The sequence below is a fragment of the Ambystoma mexicanum genome, chromosome 6p (assembly GCF_040938575.1).
Source record: "Ambystoma mexicanum isolate Mex_15411 chromosome 6p, UKY_AmexF1_1, whole genome shotgun sequence".
NCBI classification, from domain to species: Eukaryota; Metazoa; Chordata; class Amphibia; order Caudata; family Ambystomatidae; genus Ambystoma; species Ambystoma mexicanum.
In genome coordinates this window covers 467,465,436-467,492,255 of record NC_090935.1, presented here as the reverse complement: position 1 = coordinate 467,492,255, position 26,820 = coordinate 467,465,436, and the positions used below count along the sequence as shown (strand labels likewise).

At 44.0% G+C, this 26,820-nt stretch overlaps 1 protein-coding gene across 2 annotated transcripts in view; it reads left to right on the top strand.

The window, feature by feature from the left end:
* Positions 1–12,330, top strand: part of ARL15 (ARF like GTPase 15) — a 1,924,177-nt gene extending 1,911,847 nt beyond the window's left edge. For both annotated transcript variants that reach the window (XM_069627265.1, XM_069627266.1), the window contains one exon: positions 10,383–12,330. In XM_069627265.1, coding sequence (XP_069483366.1) covers positions 10,383–10,535 — 153 coding nt within the window. In that variant the 3' untranslated portion in view covers positions 10,536–12,330. The remainder of the gene's footprint in view (positions 1–10,382) is intronic.
* The last annotated feature ends 14,490 nt before the right edge of the window (positions 12,331–26,820 follow it).

Below are 26,820 nucleotides of genomic sequence, written 5' to 3'. Positions count from 1 at the left end.
AACCCCATTGCTGGTCACTAGTGGCCATGGCCATTGGACAGATTGTCCAGGTCATGGCCAAAGGCTATATATACCTCAGTCACCAGGTATATTACGAAATACAGGTATATTACTATTTTTTGTACCTGCATTATGACGCTTTTCAAAAAGACACATTTGGGAAACCATGCTTTTGTGTCCTTGCCAATGGTTTTTGCACATGTTTGCTGCAAATCCATCCATGTTTTATTTTTTGAAAAGTGTCAGTATGTAGGTACATAAAATAGTGATAAAACGTAGCCCCGACTTGACAAAATCCATCCAAACCTTTCAAAAACATTCAAGGTTGGGTCTGAAATCTTTTTGAAAACCTGTATGCAGATTTGTCAAACCCTCTTGGCGACACAGCACCCAACTTTGCAAAAGCATTCGATGTTGGGTCTAAAATGATATTACATCATTTCATGCAGTTTCATCGAATGGTGCCAAAGTTATAAACCATCCAAAAACTGCTCTGCATCGACCCTATGTCCTTGAACTTTTATCAAGTTCGCGAACATCCCAGCAATGTCCCCAAACATCTGAGATTTTTGCAGACTTTTGGTCTTTTTTTGGACATTTTCCCATCCCATCCTCATCACTGCCCACCTCCCCAGAGATTGTTTCATTAGTTTGACAAGTGTAGTGTTGTTTTTTAAATATGTTTTTACTGCGACTTCTGTGGACTATGGGTGCAGTCCGCAAATCCAACATGGCATCCGTTTCAAAAGTTTTCACGCAGCACAGGTTTTTTTAATTGACCAATCAACGGGCGTGTGCAATGTCTGCAAATGTTATGCAGCTCTCTGATTGTCCAGAAGCATCCGCCGACACAGAATCAGGAAGTGAGCCCATGAACAGGACGCAGATATCACAAATTTTCCTACTTTTTGGCAATTTTTTTAAAACTACTTTACAGATTTACACCAAATTTGCAAAGAGGAAGTATAGCTCAGGGGCAAAGCGTCCGTCTTGGAACCAAGGCAAGTCAGCGCAACACAGGTACGAATCCCGATCCCATGCTTAGAAAACACTCATTGGTAATAAGCGGTTTATAAAAGAACAATTATAATTATAGCTATAATTATAAAAGCACGCTTTCGGGACCACGCCGCCGCTCATCTCTCCAGGACTGAAATTGCTACACTGGCTCCCAGTGGCTGCGAGGATTAAGTTCAAAACCCTCTGCATTGTCCACAAGGCCTTCTGGGGCCTTGGGCCAAAATACCTTCAACTCTCTCTTCTTAAATATCTTCCTTCTCGAGCTCTTCGCTCATCCACCTCCAACTACCTCAGGGTCAGCCGCTTCTCCAAGCAACGAGCTGGGGGTAGATCTCTCTCCGCAGCAGGGGCCTCCCTCTGGAACAGCCTTCCTGCCTCCCTGAAACTTGAGGAGAACCATCTCCGGTTCCGGAAGCACCTCAAACCTTCCTCTTTGCCTCTTCTTTCTCTCCCTCTCTCCCCTGCTAAAATCACTGAACCTGCACTGAATCTGCAACTGGGCCACTCACCGATCTCGGTCCTTGGCCCAGCCAATCTTCCCTGCACTGCCTACCTGCACTACAGGACTGTCTCTGTATCCTACAGCCCCTTCTCCCGGCACTTACCTTGCACTTGCCACCAGCTGGCCCTTTTATTTATCTTGTTTTCTACTAACCATGTACTGCACTTTCCTTGCACTTGCCACCAGCTGGCCCTATTATTTATCTTGTATTCTACTAACCATGTACCGCACTTTCCCCCCCTCCCCTTCCACTTTTCCCAGTCCCCCTACCCTTGCACTTGCGCAATCTGAATGACACCTGGCCTTATAGGATCGTTGTCTGTCTCCCCTTGTTCCCCCCCGCCGCGTCGCGCCTTGAAACACTTGTGTATAGGCGTGTTACAAATGCCATATATCATATCATATATCATATCATATCATATAATATCATATTGCGCAAGTTAGGTGCAAATCCGTCCAGTGATTTAGGCTGTAGGCGTGAGCAAAACATTTTTTCCATTATGTCTGAGGATTTCAAAAGTTTAAGGACTCACTCTATAACTTTGACCCTCCACCCCGCCTTGATGAAACAGCACCAAACTTTACAAAATCATTCAGTTGTAGCCATATACTTTGCAAAGTTTGGTGAGGATTCGTCAAACTGCGCCAAAGTTATAAGCCCAACAACTGCTCTTCCTATGGGTTGAGCACCCTAACCATAACTACAGGGCTGCTGCCGCAGGCTCTGCATTGTGTGCGCGCAAAGAGATACATACTAAATAAGTAAACAAATGTCTAAAGTTGTTACTGCCAATGGAAGAACTATGCCAATTTCAGTTTTAGGATGCAAGCAAAAAATGCACTGTCAACAAGGTTGTAAATTAGATTAGACTGAAAACCGCTTATCCTGGCTGCTATCAGAATGCAATGCTTACTTTATTCAGTCAGTTGATGTTTAAAAAGTGGCCATGTCAATTAAGTGGATCGAAGCCTTCTATGCCTTTTACAAATTACCCTTTCACCCATTAACAAAGATGACCACAACAACACATGAAGCATGTTTTTCGCACTGACCGGTTCCATGGACCTTAAGCAAATTGTGCTCTCCCCCAAGCACAGCAGCAGCAACACCCTAGATTTAATCTTCACATCATCCCCCCACATCACATGTGCAGACCCTACCGGACTAGTCTGATCACGCTGCCATCCCATTATCAGTCACTCATCGCTGCTCATTCAAAACCTTAATTGTCAATGAGCTAGAAGCAAACTTTACAGACTTCACCACCAGAGGGAATGCCTTGGGTCTCCTAGAATTATTCATTAACTCTGCTATGACACTCGTGCCCGCTAAAAACCAGCTGTGCTTAAACCAAACCATCCACCCCTTAGTACAACTCCCCAAGCTAGCTCCCAAGAAACGGTCAATCAGAGCGTAGATAAACGGTGGCGCAAAAAACGTAACCCGGTAGACCTCACCAACCTCAAGTCTCTCAGCGCCAACCATAGGTTTCTAATTACCAAGGCCAACGCTGCTTGCTACTCCAGCAAGTTATAAAGCATTGTACCAAACCCACACCCGACCCCCAGGTACCAGCAACTCGACAGAATCAACATATTTTGTATTAAGATAAATAGACAAAATCCGAGAGACCATCAAATCCACCTCTCACATCCTTAGCACACCCTGCACCGAATTCTCTCCTCTCTCTCCCGTGGATATCCTAAAACCTATTGCCTACTTCAAACCTACTTCTTACTCTGACAATATAATCTCAGCCTCCATCAATAAACAATCAACAGGCCCGGCACTGAATGCTCTTCGGCATCATTAATGCCTCCTGGGTCAGGTCATTCCTGGACACCCTCAAGACTGGTGTCATATGACGTAGTTTGAAAAACCCAACCCCAGAGCCAAACTACCGGGCCAACTACCAGCCCATTATGAACATCCTGTTTATTGGCAAAAACTTGGAAAAAGTACATGCTATACTGCCATGTATGCCCCCACAACTCTCCAATTTTGCAAATCTCTCAAAACATAGCTCTTTGAACAACACCTGATCAAGGACTAATTTCCCAAACATTGTACAGCACTCTTCTGCTTGCGACCTATGTGCTTTAAACAATAAAAACTGTTTTAAAAAATGACTGATATTTTAAAAAAAAATGGTGTCCAGTAAGTACTAGTTTATGGATCTATAGTGACTCCAGAGTTTCAGAATGTAGACTCTTGAGTTTGTGATCATGCTGACAATAATGATATACCCTCAATTTCGAAAAATATGTTTAGACTGTTGTTTTCAGATCTAAATTTAAGGTGCACCTGTTATGTGTGCGGTATGCTGCTATTGCTCGCTCCTGTTTTATGATGCATCATTTATGCATGGTGGATTTGAGCAGCTACAATGCTAGAAACCCAATGTTCCAGCACCAGCAGGTCATATGCCTGTTCTTATCGAAAACATATACTTTTCCATTATGTTACCTGACATTTGTGAAGCGCAACTCTCTCATTTACATTATCTTGAGCGCGGTCTCAAGTGATTGAAGACGAACTGTACTGTGACAGGGATATCATGTATAGATCTGTAGGATCGGTGAAGTGGGTAGTCCTGGCAGTGTGTTAGGGATGAGATGGGAAGGCGTAAAGAGTCCCAGTCAGGGATTGTCCATTGAGGTGAAATAAGATTAATGTTTGGTGACTTAATAGGTAATTGCTTGTTCGCAGCCCTGTGGGATTTTGGTATAGTCTTGTGTGATAGATGAGCTGTGCAGTCATGAATAGGGTCATGGACCAAAGGGCCCTGGCCACTTGGTTTGTGATGATCTTGAGCGACTATGATTTAATGTCTGTGCTCTAAAGTAGATGCTCTTGCCGTAGCTTGTGGAGGGAATGATGTGGCCTAAGACTCTGGTGGTGTTAATGTGTGCAGTCTTTCCCCCACACACATGCCTGTCTATTATGTGGCGACTTTTGTGTTTGTATAATCCGATTAATGATAGGGGCCTCCTTAGCCGCTGTTTAACCAATTTAGCACGTGGCACAGAGGGTGAGTATAGCACATCATGACAAAACATATATTTTAAATCTGCCATGGGGAGATGGGGTTGTTGAGTCCTCTTGGCTTTCTCTCTTCCTTTGCTACACCTTGCGAACCACTGCGTTCATTCTCCATAAGCAACTATACAATGAACAGCAATGATCAGGGTAAGCTAAGTAAGGTGAAAGGATGTGTTTAAATTACACTAATTTCCCTAAATTCTAGGACTTCTGGGAGGCATGCACTTTGGGGTCTGATAGTTTGCACTCCCTGGCACATAAAACCCAAGGCACATATTCTATTTCCTCCCTAAGTGGAGCGCAGACTGACAGCCCTAGATAGATTTGTGTCCCTTTAAGTGTAGTCTGTGAAACGTAAGATTGCACTTTCATGTAGGTGGACATTCAAACCAGATTTCGGCTTTCACATGAGACGTAATCGTAGGGCAATCACTGCTTTAGATTGCCTCTATTTGTTCTCTTTAAGGATATAGGGTTTTTGTGCTGCAGATGCTCATAGCCTTTCAACATAGCAGAACATTTGTTTTAGTTTGAGTATTCATATAGCTTGTGTGACAGGGCCATGAAGTCGACTCTGTTGAAGTGTATTTATTATATTCTAATTTGTCTCCCTACTATGAGGAACCTCAATGTGTTTCTTTGGGATCTGAAGGATATCATTTTATTTAACTCTATGTCATGGTAATACATCATGAACCTTTTTCTGATACGAAATTTGCCACATCTGCTAATTCAGTGTTGACATGTGTCAAATGTATTTATTAATTCAAAGTTTTTACCAGGACCTTTTGTGCTTTTTGTGGTGTTAGGTCAGTTGCACTTTCCCCATCGACTTTTGATCTTTAGGGTTAGGGTTATATCTTTTTTTTCAATTCTACCTAACCCATAGTCTGCTCAGCACCTATTCAAACTTTTATTTTCTGATTAACGTGTCGTTCTTTTCCCTGCCATACCTTGACTGGTCCCAAATGTCAGTGATTTATTCTTTTGTGGTCAGCTGCCTAAGTTGTCCTGAGGTTTTTATTTAGGTTGTGGCTGCTTCATCACCCTTTGAGCCAGTAAAAGGTTCTTTGCTATCATTTTGCGATCAGGAATCCCACATATTCATATATAAAGCTTTAAATATTCTTGAACAAAAATGTGAACTCAATATCTAATCCACACAATCAAGTAAAAAATCACTTGCAAAATATATAGCATGGATAATTCCTTTAACATTATGGCTAACTGGACATTACTAAGAATAATTCAAAAGGCAAACTTTTTTATTTTCATTTAAAACTGAGCTATAAAGAGGATCTGTTAACCTGGAGCTGATTGGGTTCTATGTAATAATGTTGCCAGGAAAATGTAGTTCTGTGAAAAAGAAGTGAGCGAAATTTAGTTTTCAAAATGTAGTCAAGCAATGTAAAGTGTGAATATTTATCCAGTGACAAGGGCACCAAAAATCTTTTTTTACACACAAAAACACATCTGTAACCCTAACAATGACCTAAACCCCTAATAAAAATAGGCAATAACTGCTCCTCCAAAACAATGCTAAACCCTGTCCCTTAGGTCATCTCAAAGCACAACCCTTATTCTACCGATAACCCATAGGCTTTCCATGACCCTTACCCTTCAGCCCTCCCAAGCACCTTATTTGTGTGTAACTTGATACAAAACACCAAAGAAATAGAAAATGAACAGTGACCCTAACTCCAGATTACGTCACCAGCCCTCCACAAATTCCATAACCCTTAAACTAGGCCAAGCCCATGTTCTAATGCTAAATTTAGCATTACCCTAACCCAAAGTTTTTCCTAACCACTATCCTACCCCAAAATCACAAGCCCTCCCTAACCTTCTTATCCCTTTTCTTTAACTTTAACAAAACCCTTACTCTAGCGTTTACCTTAACCCTTACTCTACCCTAACCAAGTCCAAACCTCACCAGCTCACCACAACAACCTTACCCTAATTTTAACCACAATCTTCACTATAACGCGAACCTCTAGCCTTAACCTAACCCCACCCTAAAATAGCAATCACGAGCCTTCCCCACCTTCTATAACCGTAACACTTACCCTAATGGCACTGCCTTTCTGGCTACTTTTCAGCTGCATGTTTTGACTACTTTTTGCTTGGCAACATTTTCACTGCAAAGGTATTTTCACTATAGTTTTTTCACTAACTAACTACATTTTAGTTGCCAACATTTCCACTGGTAAATTGACTTTCGTTTGGGCAATCCGTTTGCATGGGGCAAACATGTCTTATGTACAATATTGCATGGATTCGCTGACCACTGGTCTGGGCGCCACATTAATGGCACAATGCAGTGTGCCTAGTCTGCGCAGGAGAGCTTCCGAAGAACGGAACAGGTGGCAAGCGGGTGAATGCAGGCAGGCAGGGGTCATTGGACAGTTGGAGTACGGGGGTAGCGGTGTGGGGGCAGATTCCAAAAAAGATGGCCTAGAAAATGAAAGCATTCCATCTGGCATGGAGAGTGGAGGGAGTATTGCCTGTCAGAAGGGCCATCACAGAACCTCAAATTGCAAGGACAGCAACCAGGGGTTGAACACCCCCAATATCGAGCACACAAACAGGTTGAATAAATGAGGAACGAGGGAACAGTATCCATTGAAAGTGTTATCAGTAACACCACATAGAGCCCAAATGTTGCATCATGCGACTTCCTTATTGTAGCACCAGTAGATAAATGCATGCAGGGAAACATGCACCAAGTACAAATATTGTCCATTGACACTGAAGTAAAGAGGTACTCAAAACTCGAGTTTTGTGTGCAGGGGTGATGAAAAGCTATATACTAGCTGCATAGATTGCCTCAAACAAGAAAGTTGAAATGCAGTTCATAGCCTTCCATTTAAAATTGCAATGATTGCGGTCTAAAGGAAGCTACCTTTCATCACAAAAATATTAAGGTTTATTGAGAGCAGCATGGGGAGCAATAATGGGCCCTACTGGTAGCACTCCAACTGGTGCTTTACTGTTAGAAGGTAGTATAATATGACTGAAAGCAGGCGTAGGGGTTCCAAGATTGTATACCATGAAGAAATAGGAGTCCAGAAGGATGGACCCTAAGCTGGGGATTGCAGTCACTGAAATGATACATTCCACGAAGGAGACTGAAAACCTGATATATCATAATTTAGTGAAACGCCTCAAGAACTGGAACATGGTCGGATGGTGTGCAATGGGTTCTATCAATGAGACCCCAGAGTTAGAATGGAAGAATATTTTGGTAAATATAGCTGGTGAGCCAGTCGTTCTAAGAGTATGCTGATTATGTGGATCTTGAAGTCCTTTTGGAGTTGGGAATATATGATCATTCTTAAACCCCCGAAATACAAAACCAAATATTCAATGTCTTTTCTTTAAAGGAAAGAAGCAATATTTTGGGACCAGATCAGATTTTGGACCTAGATTGTAAGCCCAAAATAGAAGCAAACGAGGTTCTGAGGCATTTTGGATATATTTGATGCGACATACTTGTTATGTTCAAAGGTTCTTAGCGTTACGCCTAGCTCCATCAAGGATTTCATGAAATATTAGTGATATCAAAGATAGTGGAGGAATCGATAGAAACTGAAAGCATTCTAAAAGGTGTATGTGAATCATCGGTATCAAGACACAATCTAGTGTCTGATGCACTAGGTCTCGCAAGTACCACTGGGAGTGTTTACATAACTTGTCGACTTCAAATTGCATTCTTAATTTATAACGTTTTTATTGAATGTAGTGCAAGATGAGTCAATAAAGATAATAAGGAAGACTCCGCCTTATGGATGGTGAAGGAGCATGACTGGGAGACAGAGTCTGCCTCATTCTCAAAATCAGTGATGCAAACGTTTCCTCTACTGCAAATTACAGAAGCATTCACACTATTGATAGATTTTTTTTTTGTATCTGCCTTGTACTGCTGCGCAACATAGCGCTGCGCCCTTTTGTGTTGCGTCCTGGCCGAAGTGTTGTGTTATCCATCCAAAAGTTGAAACACCCTGCTCTCTTAAAAAGCTGGTGAAATCACTGGAATTTCTATAAAAAGAGCATGTATCACTCTAAAAGTTTTAAAGTAACATTTAAATGTTTCCTATAAATATATGCACTTGTTTTAGATCATTCCCCATTTCTATAGGGTATCAGCCGGCTGAGTATGGTGGCAGCTACCGGAAAAAGACAGGGCATATTGGGATTCATTTAGAAACGTTGAGCAACTAGAACTTTGTGTTGCTTTCATGAGATGGGGTGATCTAAAAGGAGCGAAACCGTAGCACCTGCGCATGGATTATGTCAAATTTGCACCAGTCTAAAAATTGAACAAATGCATTAAGCACCAATTTCGGTCCTTTGGTAACATGGAATAGAGCAAGATGGTTTGGTCGTACTCTGTGTTATCTAAAAGTGCCTTCACAAGCCAAAAATGAATTTCTTTTCTGTACTATGTTTGCTGCATGAAATCAAAATATATGTGTTACTACATTTCTTTTTATGTTATACAGCAAACATAGTAAAAATTCAGTGATTTATTTTTGCCTCAGTGAAAACATTCTAAAATAATACGAATGTGGGCAACGCCGGTTTGCTCCATTCCCTGATAGTAAAGCAACAGAATTGGTGCTAAATTAATTTGCTTGCATTTTGGATAATCTGGCTCACAGTGGGTGGGTGGGCACAAGAAACACCATAAAAGGATACACGATAAGGGACGGGTAGCTGAGGTGCTTTTTAAGGATACAAGGAAATGATGGTGAGAAATATGCATAGCCCATGTAAAGCCATGTAAAGCCAACAAACGCCGGGTACCATAACCTCTTCTATCTTCTTCTCTTCTCCCATGAGTTCTCTACATTCCTGCATGCCAAGCCATGCCCACTGGAGGATTTCACTTTGATATCAGTTTAAGGAATTTGTCCTTTAATATTTTAGACTAATTAGTCTTTACAAATTTGACCTAAAAATGGATTTAATGTGCGAGTTCATCTAGAACGTCAAAGATTTTAGGTCTCAATTGATGGTACTCTTTGTTTGACACTGCTGTATTCGAAATGGTGATGTCTGTCCACATGACTAGAGAAACGTGACATTTGCACACCCATGAGTGCATCGTCCGGTGGTTTTTAAATATTTTTTTTATTATCCATTGTAACCTGTGATAGTGATTTTTCACAGCAAATGTTTACAAGAAAGCCAACATACCTCCTGATCTGAGCCACTTACTGCAATCAAACAGTTAAATTGTGTATAAATAACCAATTGCATATGGATTCCAAATGTTTATAAGTGAATTGTATTATTCCATCTATTTTTTATCCAATCATATGCCCACCCAATGCCACTCAGCTGACACCCCCGTATTGACAGATGATCATCCGGGTGCACAATAAGGGCCCGATTTACAGAGCGTTTTCCTATGGGATTCTGCCATTCTAAAACGCTTCTGTGAATCAGGGCCTAAATCCGAACTTTAAAATATGCCCAAAATGTACAGAATTGTTGTCAGTCAGAATACATTCATTTTAAATGCTGAACCATAGGGAGACATTCCGCTTTCTTCATGTTGACTCTGTCACACTTCACTACTTCCTAGCTTCTTTTGTCATCTTTAATTTCTGCTAGTTGGGAAGTCTATTTGAATGTTTGACAAAAGACACTCCTTTAGAATTAAATATGTTGCTTTTCATCATTTGGAGCTGTACATGTCCCATATTTTTGATTTTTCTGCTTGCTCTCTGCTTCGAATAAAATATCTACAGTGAAGTTATGAAGCATCATTTTCCTTGACTTCTTTTTTTAATGTGATTTTTCTACTTCCAGATCAAAAAATATTTTGAACTTGAGCCGCTTGCACGTGGCAAACGATGGATCCTGCTGCCCAGCTCTCTTGATGACACGGAGGCCGTAAGGGACAGCTTCACCATGTTTATACAATTGCTTGAAGAGAAAGATCTGGATCCTATACAAATGTGAAAAATAGACTGCACCGCCTATAATTGCTGGACCAGTGCACCAGCTTCTGGAGCAGGCCGATGGTGCTTCTACAGAACAATGCATTATCCAGTGAAAATCGCTGGAATGATTTTTAAACCAATGTTCTCTAAATCCGATCTGTAATGTCAGTTTCAGTGGAGCTGGATCTGGGCTGGTATGTTCACGTATTTGGATATACTGTTCCCATGTATTGATTGGACTGCCCTCGACCCGATGTGTACTGAAATCATTTTTTTTTGTAACATAAGAAAGTAATCTTGTTAGTTTTCAAGGCCTGTAGCCCTATCATGACAAAGGCTACAGGAATGTAATGGTCTTGAAGATGATTGAAAAATGTCTTTGCATATCGTTTGTGCAGACCCCATGGATTATACGACGAGCATGGCGTATACTGCGATCATATAAATATCCTTAAGCCAAGGAAACCAACATAACTGTACACTCTTCGCTGAGGTTGTAATCAGTGCGAAAAGAGGGGTAATGTCCAGGTATATAGCCAATCCTACTGCATGACCTTTTTGAGGGCACATGCTCGATTTAAATGCTTTGACACAAAGCAAATCGTTGCATATGAAATGTTTGTTTTGAACTGCAGATCCAATGCACAAATTGAGTTGGAGACTTATAGCACACCAAAAAGTCCACACGTGTTAAATTTTGACATGCCTGCTTTTTTTGTTTTTTTAATATGATATGTAAGTAGATGACTTAAATGCATGCTGTACCACTAGCATGAAATGTAAGAACCTATTTTTTCTAACAAAGAATCTTCATAAACATTCTTAAGACTGCAATGTTGTAAGTTGTGGAAGATTTTCACCTATGTCTCTTCGATGTGAAGCAATGTATTTTGCGGAAGGGGAAATAGAGTACATGTATCCAACACTAGTTTTTGGGTTCGGGGTGTTTGTCGTCTGAATGTTTTTAGTATGATGAGTACCAGCCTCCAAAACATGTTTTACTCCTGCCAATTCATCATTTTGATGATACCAGTCTTATCATTAGAAATTACTTTTCGTCCAGTCCATACCACGTGGTATATGGTATTTTTTTAAGATACTGTGGTTTAATGTAGCTTAGCCATCTGTTAAAGGACTTTGAGTGTGTGCTTTGTACGTACGTCTGTGCCCGCCTTGGCCTTCTCCTCCAACCAATGGCGGGCTGCGATATTTCAGCAGTCAGAATGACAACACTATCAATCAGTGCCCAGCAACAGCTGGTTTTGACAAGTTTCTGTCTGATGCCTAATGCTTTACAACTGTCCTCCTTGTTCTGCCAGTTTGAAGCTGGCTTTGCTGCTTTTTTCACATATTACTGTATGTTCTATACCTCCAACTTGAAAAGTATTTTGGAATTTCGTAGTGAGGTTTTTGATGTCATTTCTTGCTGTAAAAATGTGCCACAGATGTCCTTGGTTGCGTTTTCAAAGAACCTGTACGATCCACAGTGTATTATTTGACTTAGCTTATTGCATTTCAATTATATTTATCGAAGTTACAGATTTTTGTACCATATCCGCTAACGAAAGTTGCCTTTTTACTAATGGCAATTAATTTATATTACAGAAGTTTGTATCTTTATGATAAAGCATATTGGTTGATGGTTCACTACCATATACAATACCTTCACTTTGTACAAAAGAAGACCTCACTTGGTCTCCGTGACCTGCGCCAGTTCATGCGGATAAGTGCCGGACGTTGGGTTCTACACTGTCTGTGATTGTATGTAACTGTCAATATCTATGAATGAAAATAAATTCTAAGTTGAAAGACGATACGCACAATGTATTCACTGTATCACCAGGTTGGGTCGCATTCTACTTCTGCTGGTAACTTCTTGGGAAATAGGTGACCTTCTCCCCCAGTACAATCTCTGGAGAAAAGATAACAGAAAAATGAAACTTCTCTTTAGGAATGCAACATAACACAGTTCAGGTATTATAGAATGGTAAATCATGCCTTTTAAGGTTTTCCAAAATGTCCAATGGGTTATCAACCTGGCTGACGCAGGGAGACCTGGAAAATGAAATGTATGGCTTCATTGCTGTCGGAAAAGACTGAAATCTGTAATGACCTAAAATGGACTATGTATCACAAGAGAGCAAGCCTGCTTGCTTCCGCCCTCCTAAAAGGATGGTTTGCCAATGCGGGACAACGTCCATGGCGGGCAAAGACGCAAGAGAGCTGATGTTCACATCCTCACCTATTCCTTGTCTCTTCCTCTCTGTGTGAGGTGCCCACTGATAAGTGTCCGATTTAAAAGCACGGGATCTTTTAGTTATGTACTTGGTAATATGTAGATAATATTCCCCATGTGATGATAACGGTTTGTTCACCTTTGGAAACCCAAGCTGGCGTGACTCATCACTAGCCCAGCTAAGAGTTCCCCTGCCTTTGCTGTTCTGATTAGTTATGCTCTATAAATGTGTCAACAGTGTTTGCTCCTTTACATATGGCTTCCTGGATCTCTTGGTTAGCAGTATTATCAAGTTAAACGGATGCCACTCCACGGTTTAAGGGGAACTTTGTGTTTCATTTTTTTTTTCTTAACAGTTCAAAGGTTTCTCTTTTTTTCGTACATAGTATGTGCCCCAGATCCGTGCTGCCACCTACATCGCTACCAGTTGAGCTGTAATATTTCCCATGCTGCGGGAGTTTCCCATGGGCACTCCCAGGCAGAGGTCAAAGTGGGCGGAAACTAAGGGTTGCAACGTTCCATTACTTCTCAGGAAAATCTGTTAACGTTCCCTTACTTTGTGTGAACTGGAGTACTGTTCCAGGATGGTAGGAACGGCCACCTTTGTTTTAATTTGTTACTTTCCCCCTGCTGGGGAATCTGCCAGTAACAATCCGGTGTCGCATCTCATTTTCGCAGGCTCGCATTCCCTTTGTTTATTGGCTTTGTCTATTGGTTTTGTTTATTTCAATAGACTGCTTTGGACACAGCAGAGTTTGCAGGTAATGGGAATGGTGTTAGTGGCAATAGTCCTGGGCACTTATGTATGAGTGCAATATAAATAAAATGTCAATCTCAATGGGCATGTCCCTTAAGAAGGGCCAATTGTAGGTGATTGGAAGTGGGAGGTTGCATAAAGCTACATGCTTAGGGGGACAATGAAGCACGAATGGTTGTCACTTAAATGCTTATTCTTCAGCATGTTTTCTTCAGTCTTGCCAGAACTAATGTGAAATACAAGGTTGTGGAGTGGAGTGGAGGAAAGGAAGAACCTAGGTATGGGGTTTGAATTTGGGGGGAGGGTGAGAGTGGCAGTGCGTAAGGGTGAGTGGAGAGAGCATAAAAGGGGGCAAGGCAGTGGGAACATCGTTCCACTACTTTACACATTTCGATCACTGCTCCTAGGTTCGTATGACACGTCTTGGCTCTCTGGTTTGTTTGCTCGAATTTATTGATCAGGTTTGTCATGAACACTGAAATCTTTGTTTAGGCCGCATTGTGTGCACATTTGGGTATGATGCAAGGCACTATGCTTTTTCCCAGTATTGCTCTTCAGTAGATTGGTTCTCTTATTGTGGGTTAAACTGCATTCAGGATCGTTCCACACCTTTGTGTTCGTCTCTGTTCTGTTTAAAGCATATATCATTGAAATGTTATATCTCTGATAGCAGCCTTGCCCTAGCCCAATTATTGGGTCTTTCCTACATTAGCAACCTGGAAAAATTATCCACCAATGAGGATGCAGGGAATGTGGGAATTATCTGTTAGGAAAAGCATATGTTCCCTGGGTCGATCAGTTCCCTGTCCACCACTATCCACTCATTGCCCCCTTCCATCTTGCCTAACTGTCCCTCTGACAAACAAACGCGGATGCTCGTAGTCTCCTCAGAATTGCGCAAGCTCACATTTCTGTCAGGATTTGTACGTCTTTTTTCACAGTCGGCATGGGGGTAGAAGCAGAGGGCAGGAGCATGCTCCTGCCGTCTACTTGCCGTTTGCTGTTATTTTAAGAAAACCAGAAGAACTATAATTATGCAGGCTAGGCGCGGAGTCCCGAGGAGAGTCCAGTCACTCGCCAGTCAACCGACAGGAGGCGAGTGGCGAATGACGTATGGAGAAGGACTCCCTGCTGAAAAAAGGCCCCAAGAAGCCGGTGAGACGGAATGGAGCGGAACTGAGTGAGAGACAGGGGAATCATCAGAGAGAACAAAGTCTCAGAAGTGCTGCGCCTCGGGTGGCTGGCTCCTCGCCCTCTGTCCTTCACCTGACAAAGCCCCCCCTCTAAACCCTGGTTCTGCAGGACCTGCACCAGACCCCTGGCAACATCCTGACTCCCCTAAATGAAATGGGTAAGAACAAGAGTATATCTCACAACCACAGAGACTGTCCATCCCGCCCTCCGGTGTCATTCACTTTTCCACCAGTGCTTGCTGATGCTCCCTCTGCACCAGCTACGTCTTCCGGGCCTGAAACAGAGCGTGGTCACTTTTGCTACGAAATAGATAATTTCTTGAGCAGGCCCCCCCCCGGATGAAAACTGTCTGCTGCCAGAGAGATAGTTTGCCAGGGAAGTTGGTCATGACAATTCTTCTTTCTGATCCCTCTACACTACATACTGAAGCCCCTTTTTCATCTCATGGGGGGCTCCCTGGCAAAGAAGCTGTGCAAGTGCTTCATGAACCCTCCCCACCCCCCGAGGGGACATAATCTCGATTGAACTTTAACAGTGGAGGCCAGAGAGAACCCTACAATTCCTGCTCCTTTTTCCCCAACTCTAACAATAAATCAGGGGACACAGAGCCCCTCTAAAGGAAGTAGGGGTGTGAGCATGGAGCAGAGGGCTCACGGTTCTCCGCCAACCTTATTTTCCAACACCATCTCCCAATTAAAGTCCAAATCTCCCCCCTTCTGCAGAGGGTAGGAGAACCTGTGAGGGGGGAATCTGAACAGAGGTGTTCAGAAGTGCTAGGGGATGGGCCCTGTCGCCCAACGGAAGTGCCTCCTTCGCAAAATGACTTTTGGCCTCAGCCTGCTTACCTCTTCCAACGAGTCTCACTATGAACAACCGCCTCTTTAAGGGACCTCCCGCTGAGGCGGAAACCTACAACCGGTATTACTGACGACACAGGAAGGTGGGGAACCGTCCTCCCATATATAGGGGAGCTGGATGGAAGGGCGTTAGCTATTAAGATCATAGCTAACAAACACAGGTGAACCAGTAAGAGAGGGGGTGAGAAGGAACCTACAGACTGAGACATCTTGGAGGGGTTGTTGGACTTTGACTGGTGCCTGCCACTGAAGGGTGTGGTGGACCCCGACCAATGTTTGACGGCGAGAGCTCCCGTTCAGAAGAGACCGCGGGTATGCTCTTCACCGCTACCTATGGATCCTATATCTTCAGATCCTAACATACATTGGGTATCCCTAAAAAATCTCATCACCTACTCTGGGAATGAATACTTTGCCACTGCTGAAACTAAAGATACAAATAGATCCTCAGCAGGTAGCCAAGTTACAGGCCACATTCCCACCCCACAAAGGGACGGCAGGACCACTGAGCAAAAGGAAAGGAGGCGAGATCCTGGCCTTAGTGATACCCGATCGACCTAGAGATTGGTCCCTGTGTATAAGACTGGAAAGAGTCTTGGACCAAGGCCACAAGTGCATCTTAAACCAACATAACATTATGAAGCTCTGTCAATGTATTCCTCAGTTGCGCCAAATTGGACCAGATGATGTCTGCATCGTGTAATGTACAGACAAGATGTATCTCCATCTTTGCTCATCAATCATTAAAGATATGTTGATGCAGCTGCAACCAGTTTGCTTTGTTTAGGCTTTGATGCAACTAGCCTAAGAGAGACAGAAACTCAAGTCACTGGATCTATAAATCGAGAAAATCCACCTAGACCTCTAACTAGGGATCAGAAGTGACGCTCAGAAATTAATCCGGAACGGAAAGTCCCAAGAAGCCCAACACTCTCTCTTCCCACCGAAAGACCGTTAAAAGGACCAGGCCTAGAGCAACCCACCTTCTGGAAGGAAAGGGAAAATCTAGTCTTGACGATCAAAAAGGTGGGGCATAATCCCCCATGTAGATCAGTGACATTTAGACCAAGTCTCACGTGTCGCCAGGACTCAGAATTGACTGAAAAGAAAGTTTAGCTCTGCCGGCCTGATGATGCTGATAAAAAATGGATCAATCTTTGAAACAGTAAGTTCATCTAATTACGACCCTTCATTCCGCTATCTAAAAACAGCAAGTCAAAGTCTCACTCACCTCGGTTAAGACAAAGAAGCATCTAGCCCTGATTAACATATATTGTAACCCGAAGGAAAAAGACAAGGTCCAAATGATGCTACACTCTTCAAAGGTCATTGATGAGGCGTATAGTTTGGATAATGCCCCTGTAATTCTAGGTGGTGACCTAAACCTGTCATGTGGGGAAGGCCGTACCAACTAGGCCGGAGATTTGACTAACACCCTACGCCTCAAAACCCAAAGAGGTGCCCAGTGGGGCACGACTGATGAGATCTCGCAATCTACATATGTTAAATTGAGTAATCGAAAAAGGGAAGAAATGTCATCAATGTGGCCTAGAGGGTGTATCATCGGTCATTAATTACATCTTGGTATCCAGAAAGTGTGATTGGTGCAATTGAATCCTTAGAGGTGTATGTCACACGGATCAAAGCGACCACAACCTACTCAGAGCTCAATGGCTCACGGAAGAAGCCCGGTGCGACATTGAGGTGGAAAATAGGCGTTCTAGGCTAAGACTACAAAAACGCGATGTCAGTAATATAACCCCAACTATGCAAAATCAATTAAATTGTGGTGAAGAGCCGCATTTTCTCTGGTACGATCAACTACCTACCATTGCTAGAGGTCTATCGAAAACCCAGTTATAGAAATCACCTCAAGCAAGATTCTCTCAGACATGGCTGAGACCGGATGTGCAAGCCAGACTTCTCAATATGCCCTTTCACGGCTTGAGGTAGTTCGGCAGCAAGGCAGGTGGAAGTTTGGAGAAGTTGCAGACCTCCAAGGCGGCGGGTAAGTCACTTAGCGCCTGCAAACGACAACCTCAGCAACACTCCTACTCGGACACATCTTCCTGGAGTGGTTGTCCTTTTCGTTTTTATTCCTCATTTGGAAGAGGCAATGGACAGGCTAGCCAAAGAGGACAAAGAAAATGTCCGTGGTGTGGACGAGCAAATGGTGCTAGATCAACCCCAGCAGCAGCATCTGTCCTCTCAGCTGCCACTGCAGCTGCCGCAAAGCCACTCTGAGGCCTTGACCCACAAGACCCCGGTAGGAGGCAGGATCTCTCAGCATCTGAACGAATGGCGGGGCATTACGTCAGATGCTTGGACACCGGAAACAGTGGCTCAAGGTTACTGCCTTCCTTTTCAAAAAAGGCTAAAACTCTGCCAAAATTCCTGATCTGCTCCTGTTGCAGGACATTTTACCCCTGCTAGAGAAAGGTGCAAAAGAAGAGGTACCTTTAGCGCAGAGAAACAATGGTTGTTATTCCCCATACTTCCTCATCCCAAAGGACGACGGAGGATTTAGACCCATCTTGGATTTAAGAAACTTGAACAAGTTCCTCAGGAAGGACGAGTTCAAGATGGTAACCCTTTCTCAGATCCTTCAGGCTCTCCAGCTCCAGGACTGGTTGGTATCATTGGACCTTCAGGATGCGTACTTTCATGTGCCAATTCATCCCAAGCACAGAAAGTACCTGAGGTTCGCGATTGGCAGTTCTCACTATTAGTTTCGAGTTCTGCCATTCGGGTTGACCTCCGCCCGAGGGTTTTCACCAAGCTGATGGCGGTAGTGGCAGCAAGTCTCAGGAGAGGGTGGATTCATACCCTTACCTGGACGATTGGTTAATCAGGGCACGTTCACCTGAACAGGCCCAGGAACATCTAAGCACGACCTGCCACTTCTTACACAGACTGGGCTTCTCCCTCAATTACAAAATGTCAAATATGATACCATTCCAAAGACTCCAATTCATCGGAGCAGTCCTGGATATTTCCTCGGGCAAAGCCTCGCCTCCCGAGGTGAGATCTCATCACATTCTGCAGATGGTAACAAAGTTCCAGAATGCTCAGCATCTGCCGGCCTTCGATTTTCTGAGGTTGCTCGGCCTCATGGCATCCTGCATTTTCCTAGTGCCAGAGGCCAGATTGAGAATGAGATCCCTTTAATGGGCCTTCAGGACTCAATGGTTCCAATTTTCGGGGGATATGTCATATCTTTTGCAAATTCCGGCCAGAGTGGCTCAAGATCTGCTATAGTAGGCTTGCAAGGACAATATTCTCAAGGGAGAATCTTTTTGGCAACCATGGCCGGAGATAACAGTAGTGACAGATGCCTCACTCACAGGGTGGGGAGCTCACACCAGTGACCTGTCAATCAGTGGTCGTTGGTCTCCACTCTAGGGGACGCGTTCGTAGTGGACTGGGAATTTCCACTCCTATACGCGTGTCCACCAGCCCCCATGATTCATCACGTTATCAGGAGGTTGAGAAAGATCAGGAAAACCATGATCCGAATGGCCCCGGATCGGACCAGGAGGACATGGTATCTGGATCTTCTGGACATGTCCATCTGCCCTCCAATATGTCTTCCAATAAGAGAGGATCTTCTCTCGCAAGAGGAAGGTCGGGTTTTCCATCCAGAGGTCAAAACCCTCAGCCTTCAGGCATGGTTTCTGAGAGGCTGGGATAGGAGGATTCGGACCTCCCAGGTGACGCAATGGAGATTTTGCTTTCGGCCAGAAGGCCAGCAACAAAATCTTTGTACCTGTGTCGTTGGAACAAGTTCAGTAACTGGTGCAAGGATAAGAATGTGGATCAATTTGTATGTGGTACACCTATGGTACTTTCTTTCCTGCTGCATTTAGCCAATCGAGGCCTTGAGATTGGTACAATAAAAGGATACTTGGCTGCGCCTTCCATTTTTAAGCTCTCCTCAGAAAAGGTATCTTACTTCAAAATGCCACTTGTTGTTCATTTCTTTAATGGCCTCACGTAAAGTCCCTTTTCAAGTCTCTGTTTTGGATCTAAATTTGATGGTAAAATATCTTATTTGCATTCCTTTTGAGCCTTTGTATTCTTGTCCGCTAAGGCTTCTCACTTTGAAGACAATCCTACTAGTGACTATTACATCAGCCCGCAGGGTGAGTGAGTTACAGGCCCTCTCTTGTAAGCTTTCTCACACAATCTTTCATAAAGACAAAGTTATACTTAAAGTGAAAACCTTCATTTCTACCAAAAATAGTCTCTGACTTTCACTTGTCTCAGAAGATCACTTTGCCATCTTTCTATCCTCCCCCTCATGCAAGTAAGGAGGAAGAAAGGCTCTCAGTTTTTACATTTCTAGGCTGGCACAATTTCGGCAAAGTGACCAACTTTTCATTGGCTACATCGGCCACAAATTGGGCCTGGCAGTAACGAAACAGACCTTATCCAGATGGATAATTTTAGCAATTGGAGAGTGTTACAGAATGGCGGGTAAAGAACCTCAAGAGGGGCTAAGAGCTCATTCTATTAGGGGCATGGCGACTTCAACGGCTCTTCAGAGGGGTGTCCCGGTGCAAGATATTTGTGCAGCAGCCACCTGGTCGTCAATGCACACTTTTGTAAAACACTACTGTTTTGATTCGACCTCATCCCAGGGGTGTCTTTTTGCTAAGGCTGTTCTACATACAGTCCATGAATATAATTGACTAGTACTCCCTCCTCCAAATGTTCACTGCTTTGGGAGTCTATCTAAGATGAGGAATACGTGGGAGGACACAATCCATTCGAAGAGCAAGTTTCTTACCAACTGTAATGTTCTTTCGATATATTCCTCCCACGTGTTCCTCATCGACCCTCCCATCCTACCCCGCCGTACAGTTTAAGTTTGTACACTTAATGTTGGTTGAGAGCTTACGGTCTAAGAGGGACGCCTGGTCAACTCATTAGTTAAAAATATCAAAAAAACAGAACTGAAGCCAACGGGCGCGGCTCGAGCCATTTATACTACAGATGACGTCGACACTCTACGACAACTCTCGAGGGTTGTTGACGCCACGACTTCGAGCACAGCGCCCCGCTGGTGTGGACATTTTTTTCGAAGCAGCAAAGCTGACGATACGAATATCTAAGATGAGGAATACGTGGGAGGAACATCCAATCGAAAGAACGTTACAGTTGGTAAGTAACTTGTTCTTCTGTTGTCATTAGAAAATCTTGAAAGCAGTCTTTCAAATGGTGAGGGAGATGGATTCTTACAATTAAAATAGCTTTAAAATACAAAGATCTTGTACTGGTCCCTTTGGTCATCGTCAGTTAATGCAAAAATAATTTCACATCTACTAAGAGTTAGAGGCTATTGTAGTTATTAATGATATTTTTTTTAGTGACCTGATGCACGTTTTCCCAAATTCTGGGGACCAATAGCAAAAGTAAATATCCGCTCTACCCCTATTTCGGAGCATCTTGAGAACGTTTCTTGTATATTTGGATAACATATATTTAGACAAGCTGTTCTGCAGTTAAATTGAAATATTACTTTAGAGTGATATGGCCTGTGGCTTGCAGAAATATGTGTCTGTTATTAATACATTAAGGGCTGTCATGTGTTGATTCCTTTTCAATCTTCTGTCCATTAAACAATCAATACTATAATTCTATGTCAAGATTGGAGGCGAGCATTAAGCTTCAACTTCTTTAAATTACTCTTCAGCAGTTTCAACTTAATAACAGAAAATTAACAAACTTTTCCATTTCCAAAAAAATGACATTTCCCAAACTTGAATCTCTTTCTTGTAGTGCGTCGCACATCTTGTCCCTGTAGTCCTCTAGCTGCTTCCTGTCCATAACTCCTCCTCTTCAGCAAGATGAGTATTATCATTACTGTAGAGCGTGTGTTGCAGTATGGGTTTTCAATGGTCCTCTTTGTAACATAAGGCAAGCTGACTTGTAGTACGCGTGAGTGCGTGGTAGTGCTAGCGGCTCAGCGCATCCATTATTGTAAGCTTTTGTGGGTTTAAGACATGTCTTCTCCCATTTGGAAGCTCAACACGAGCGCCGCGCAGCACCCCAAACCCACTTTCATTAGAGCTTCGCATGCCGACGCGAGATGCACCGGAGGCGCCGAGCAGGGCCCATGCTTTATTTCGAGCACACTCAGAGACCCGCTAGGTTGCAGCAGTGAGTGCCAGGGCTCCCTCCCACTGGGAGGCAGAGTTCACTGTGTTGCATATGCAACACAGCCTACAAACGGTAAGCGGGTCCTGAGAGAGCTTGCAACAGACCTCAGAGGATACAGGTGAAACTGCCCATTCACTGTACGACGCAGCGAAGCAAAAGAAAAATGCTTGCACTACAGCGAGAGCACGGACCGTGCCTATGCAGCTCCAGATCAAGAACAACCACCGTTGAGCGTATTTATCACACAGCAAGCACTCTGAGGTGCCCAATCAAAGGGATACCACCAGGAGGCCTCTCCAACCAGTGAATACATTTATACTCCGCTTGGGCAGTGGAAAACAATATACATACTGCAGGTGCATGTAAAGCCACTCGTAAATCACCAATTTATTCCAGCGGACATGCACCTCAGCCTGCTAAAGTCCAGTCATTGACACCCAACACTTATAAGAAGCCCCTTCAATCATCAATCATGTCACAATATGAATGGAGTGAAGAGGAGCAGACAGAGAGTGACCTTGTGCTGACTTTTAAACAGGTGCTTGGGAATACATTGGTGGAGGCAGTGGCAGAAGGAGTAAGGCTAATACAAAAGGGACTTGCTACCCTAGAATCTTTCTTGGGATGGAAGAGTACAAGCACCCAGAGATGTAACGAAAGCGTGTCCACTGTTAAAGAGAACAGCCTTCAGGGGAGTAATAAGAACCTGAAGAGGAAACTCTCTTCTACTGCCCCGGGTCCACGTTATGGGGTCGAACAGCGTACCCCAAAGGTAGCTGGCTCCTTTGGTAAGCTGAAAGTGGTTTTCCTCCAAAGGGCAGCAGTGTCAAGCCTCCTGACCCCAACCCCAGGTGAAGGCAATATGGGCGACTCTGTAGGAGACAATAGCAGAGAGTCACCAGAAGCTGCTACTTTGTAACAGGAAGAGGACAGTAAGCAGGAGGAGAGACTGCCCCCAGGGGGCAGTAAGAGATCCAGGAAAAAGAAAAACCTGGAGGTCCTGGACACAGAGATGTCGGATATGTTCGATCCAGATGAAATCAGGAACCTAGATCCTTGGACTCGCAACCCTCAACTAGAGTGGCGAAATACATGGTACAGAGGATCAGGAAGTCGCTCGATAAGGATACCAGGTTGCGTATGAGGGCAGAAGCCTGTGCCCAGTTTTAGCAGGCAAGGTGACCGAAGTCCCCAAATCTGACTGCAAAATGATCACTTTTGTTACAAAGACATCAAAGGATCGGGGAAAGGTATGGATAGGTCATGGAGGAGTTGCCAGGAGAAGCTGCTGGACCTCACCGGACCCATAGCTAAGATTATGGACCTGGCCGAGCAAGCCAGGGACACCGGTGAAAAAGTGGATGTCAAGACACTAGCTAGTTGGGCACAGCGAGCGGTATGCTTCCTAGGTAATGCCAACTGTGTCATCTCATCTGAATGACAGAGAGGGCTCCTCCTAAAGATCGACCCCAAATTGAGCGATCTCACCACCGATATGGCAGAAGAATCAGCTCAGGGACTCCTTTTTGGGGAGGCGTACGGCAAAGAGATGGGGAGGTTTGTTGGCACACATACCTCCCTGGACAAGGCGCAAGCTTCTATCAAGAAGGTTTTCCCAAGCAGGGTTTTTGCCGGGACCGGCCACTATCAGGGTCGATCGGCCTGTCGCTGACACCCTGGGGACTTCATGACGATCCTAAGTGACACTACTGAGAATCAAGACAGCAAGATTCCTTCTTCCTGGCCAGGGGAGGGAACCTTGGGTGGCAGAGGAGCAGGAAGAGCTCAAGGAGCAATCTCAGGTGAACAAACCACACATAGCGTATCCCCCTGTAGGGGGGATAACATTGCAATTTTGGCAAAATTGGTGCACACTATCCAGCGAAACATGGGTGCTACAAACAGGCCGAGGGTTTCACCTAGAGTTCTTCCTAACCCAGATCCAGGCAGTCTGGCCAGGCACTATTTACACGTCGCAGGCAGAACAGGTGCTCCTTCACAACGATCTTACCCAGTTCACGAGGAAGGGAGCCATCGGGTTATGTGGCACAGGGGCTCCCAAATTCATGAGCAATATGTTCCTGGTTCACGGGAAGGAGAAAGTACGGCCAGTTATAAACCTGAAGGAGCTGAACAGCCGGGTGATTTAAAGACACTTCAAGAGGGAAGGCATTCACCAGCTAACGGGACATTCTCAGAAAAGACTGGCTTCGCCAGAATAGATCTATAGGACGCATACCTGGCAGTCTCAATGGCGGCAGCGTATCGTCTGTTCCTCGCATTCAGCTGGGAAGGACAATTCTAGCAATTAAAAACCCTGCTTTTCGTTCTCTCTTTGGCCCGTGGCCTTTTTCCAAGCTGAGTCCGGTAGCAGTGGCCATCAGAGAAACGGGCATAGGCATAATATACTTCTACAAAATTCTCCTTTTAGCAGACAACAGCGAGACCTTGATATATCTAACAGGATGGGTAAGAAACCTCCTGCCATCCCTATGATTCTTAATCGAGAGAAATCGGACAACCAGGAGGCTAAACTTCCTAGGATTCAAGGTGGACACAAGGAAAGCAACACTAGAGCTGCCACTGGGGAAGATACAAGATATCGAGAAGGAGGTAAAGCTGTGCCTCGACAAAGAGGTCATCTTCCTCTGCTCATTAGCGAGAGTAGTAGGGCTCTTAGCGTCTTCCATACAGGCCATATTTCCGGCACCTCTACACTACAGAGCCTTGCATAGACTGAAGATCAGGCATCTGCAGCAGGGTCTGAGGTACCACAAAGCGATTCCTTTAGATCAAACACAGAGCTATGGTGGCTACAGAACATGGAAGCGTGGAACTAACGTACCATTTTTGGAAACAGGCAGGACTTGGTTATAGAGTCAGATGCCAGCAGAGTAGGTTGGGGAGCCAGGTGCAGCGAACTAGAGACAGGGGGAAATGGGCTGCCGAAACACTATATCTACATATAAACTGTCTAGAACTGTTAGCTGGGTCATTCTCGATCAAGGCATTTAGGAAAGACAGGAAAAACTGTTGCATCCTCCTAAAGATGGACAACATATCAGCAGTCGGGTACTCAACATGGGAGTGTTTAGCTGGATTAGTTATGGGGACTGAGTTACATGGACCTATTTGCGTCCAGACTGAACGCGCAGATGACCAGATTCTTCAGCTGAGGCTAGATCCAAGCGCACTAGGGATGGACGCGTTCCTACAAGACTGAATTGTCAGGTGTATTGACCCACGTTTGAGTCATTAAGCTGCAACATTTGGTGCTGTGGGCTTAGAAAATCCAAGATGGCCAAAAAGCCCACATGTGCGCCAGAATCCAGGAGAACGACGCAGTTTGTGCGCACACCAAAATGGTCGCCTAACCTTCCACCCACCAGTGCGAGCGTGATGGGCCAGGGGTGCCATGAGTGGAATGTGTGCCAAAGGAAAAACAGCAGTGCTTGTTAGCTTAAAAAGCCCTTTGAAATCACCCTGGTTTCTCTGAATGCAAGCTAAAAATGCCTATGTCAAACATTGCAGGATATTCAAAAATCTCACTGAACACCAGCAGACATTTGGCAGAATTAAGTTTTGTGTGCATACAAAATCTGGAAAGAAAAAGAGCCCAAAACAATGTTCATAACAAAACTGGCTGAGCTGTGGAGGTCAGCAGCTTAAGTTAAACTGAACTGAAAACCACTAAAATCAAATTGTTTAAATTAAATGAGGGACCTACTTTTGAGTGTCACATAGTTTGTAACTGTTGAAATGCCATAGTTTTGAACTTAGAATCAGCACTCTAGCTGCATGTGTAAAAATTGTCAGTTTGATTTGAATGTAGAAAACTGGGAACAAAAAGTGACATTTAGCTGAAACCTGGCTTAATGAAACTAGATTCTGCCTGACAACTACCCCCGACAGGAGTTGAAACTGGATCAACAGCTGTGTTCCCAGGCCTGGCTGCATTCTGCTGCCCCCACAAAAAGGAGGTGACACCTCTCTGATTGAATTACCTGGGGACTGCAGGAAACTGAACAATGGACTCAGGCAAATGTTATATTGGGGGGGACCGTAAAGTGGCTTCCTCTTGGGGGAAGTGGGAGGAGAAGTGCCTGTGAGAGCCAGCTGAGCTTGGGGGAAGTGGATAAACCAGTTCTTCCACCATGTGATGTGGGAAGCCACACCCCTTTTTGACCAGGGCATAAGTTAAAAAGATAGATAACTCATAGTGCGGACTGGTCAAAATTATATAAGTAATATCATTATTCTTGTGATTTTTCTGTGCACATTTTAAGAGGTGTTAGGACCCTGTGGTGTATTCTGGGGGGTAGTTAGCGGAAAATAGGGTCTCACTCCAAATGACTGCATGTTAAAAATCTAACATTTCATCAATTAATGTCCATACTCCTTGCGCACATGTGTGTAATTTTTGGTAAATGTCCGATATTGGTAAACCAGTCAAAAAGCGCAAAATGTCATTTTTTAATGCAAGCCCCCAGGAAGATCAGAGGCGGACAAGCATGGACCATAAGGAATATATAATGTGTACATGTAAATTCAACAAATTGTGTATCTGGGAAATATGTATGTGAATCAAATATATATTTGTGGGCAAATTGACCAGGGGAGGATCCTCTGACCCATAAACAGACCTCATCATGATGACAATCCATTTCCTTCCCCCAATCATGGGAGAGGGGAGAATTGGGCCAATGACAAGTAGAGCGGGGCAGGCTCAGTTATGCCACGCACACACCCACTTCCAAAACACATAAAAAGAGACTGCTGGGACAGGTAGAGACATTCAATTCCATTTTTTTGCGGGACGCGCTGCCGGGAGACTCCAGACTTCACATCCATCAATCTTCAGAGACCAGAAATTTACTTCTGAACTTAAAGCAAGGGCCTAAACCCACAAACTGAGAACTCTTCTCAGCAGGCCTCAGCATCCTTAAAATCATTTGCAAACTATTCCACAGCCGGGCGAGCTGTCTGAATTCTTTTGCCAAGAACTTTTGCCAGTACCCAGAAAACAGTGTTACATCCAGAATCCATTTGATCCGGACCGGAAAGCAGAGCAGTATCCAGAACCAGAGGCTGCTGTATC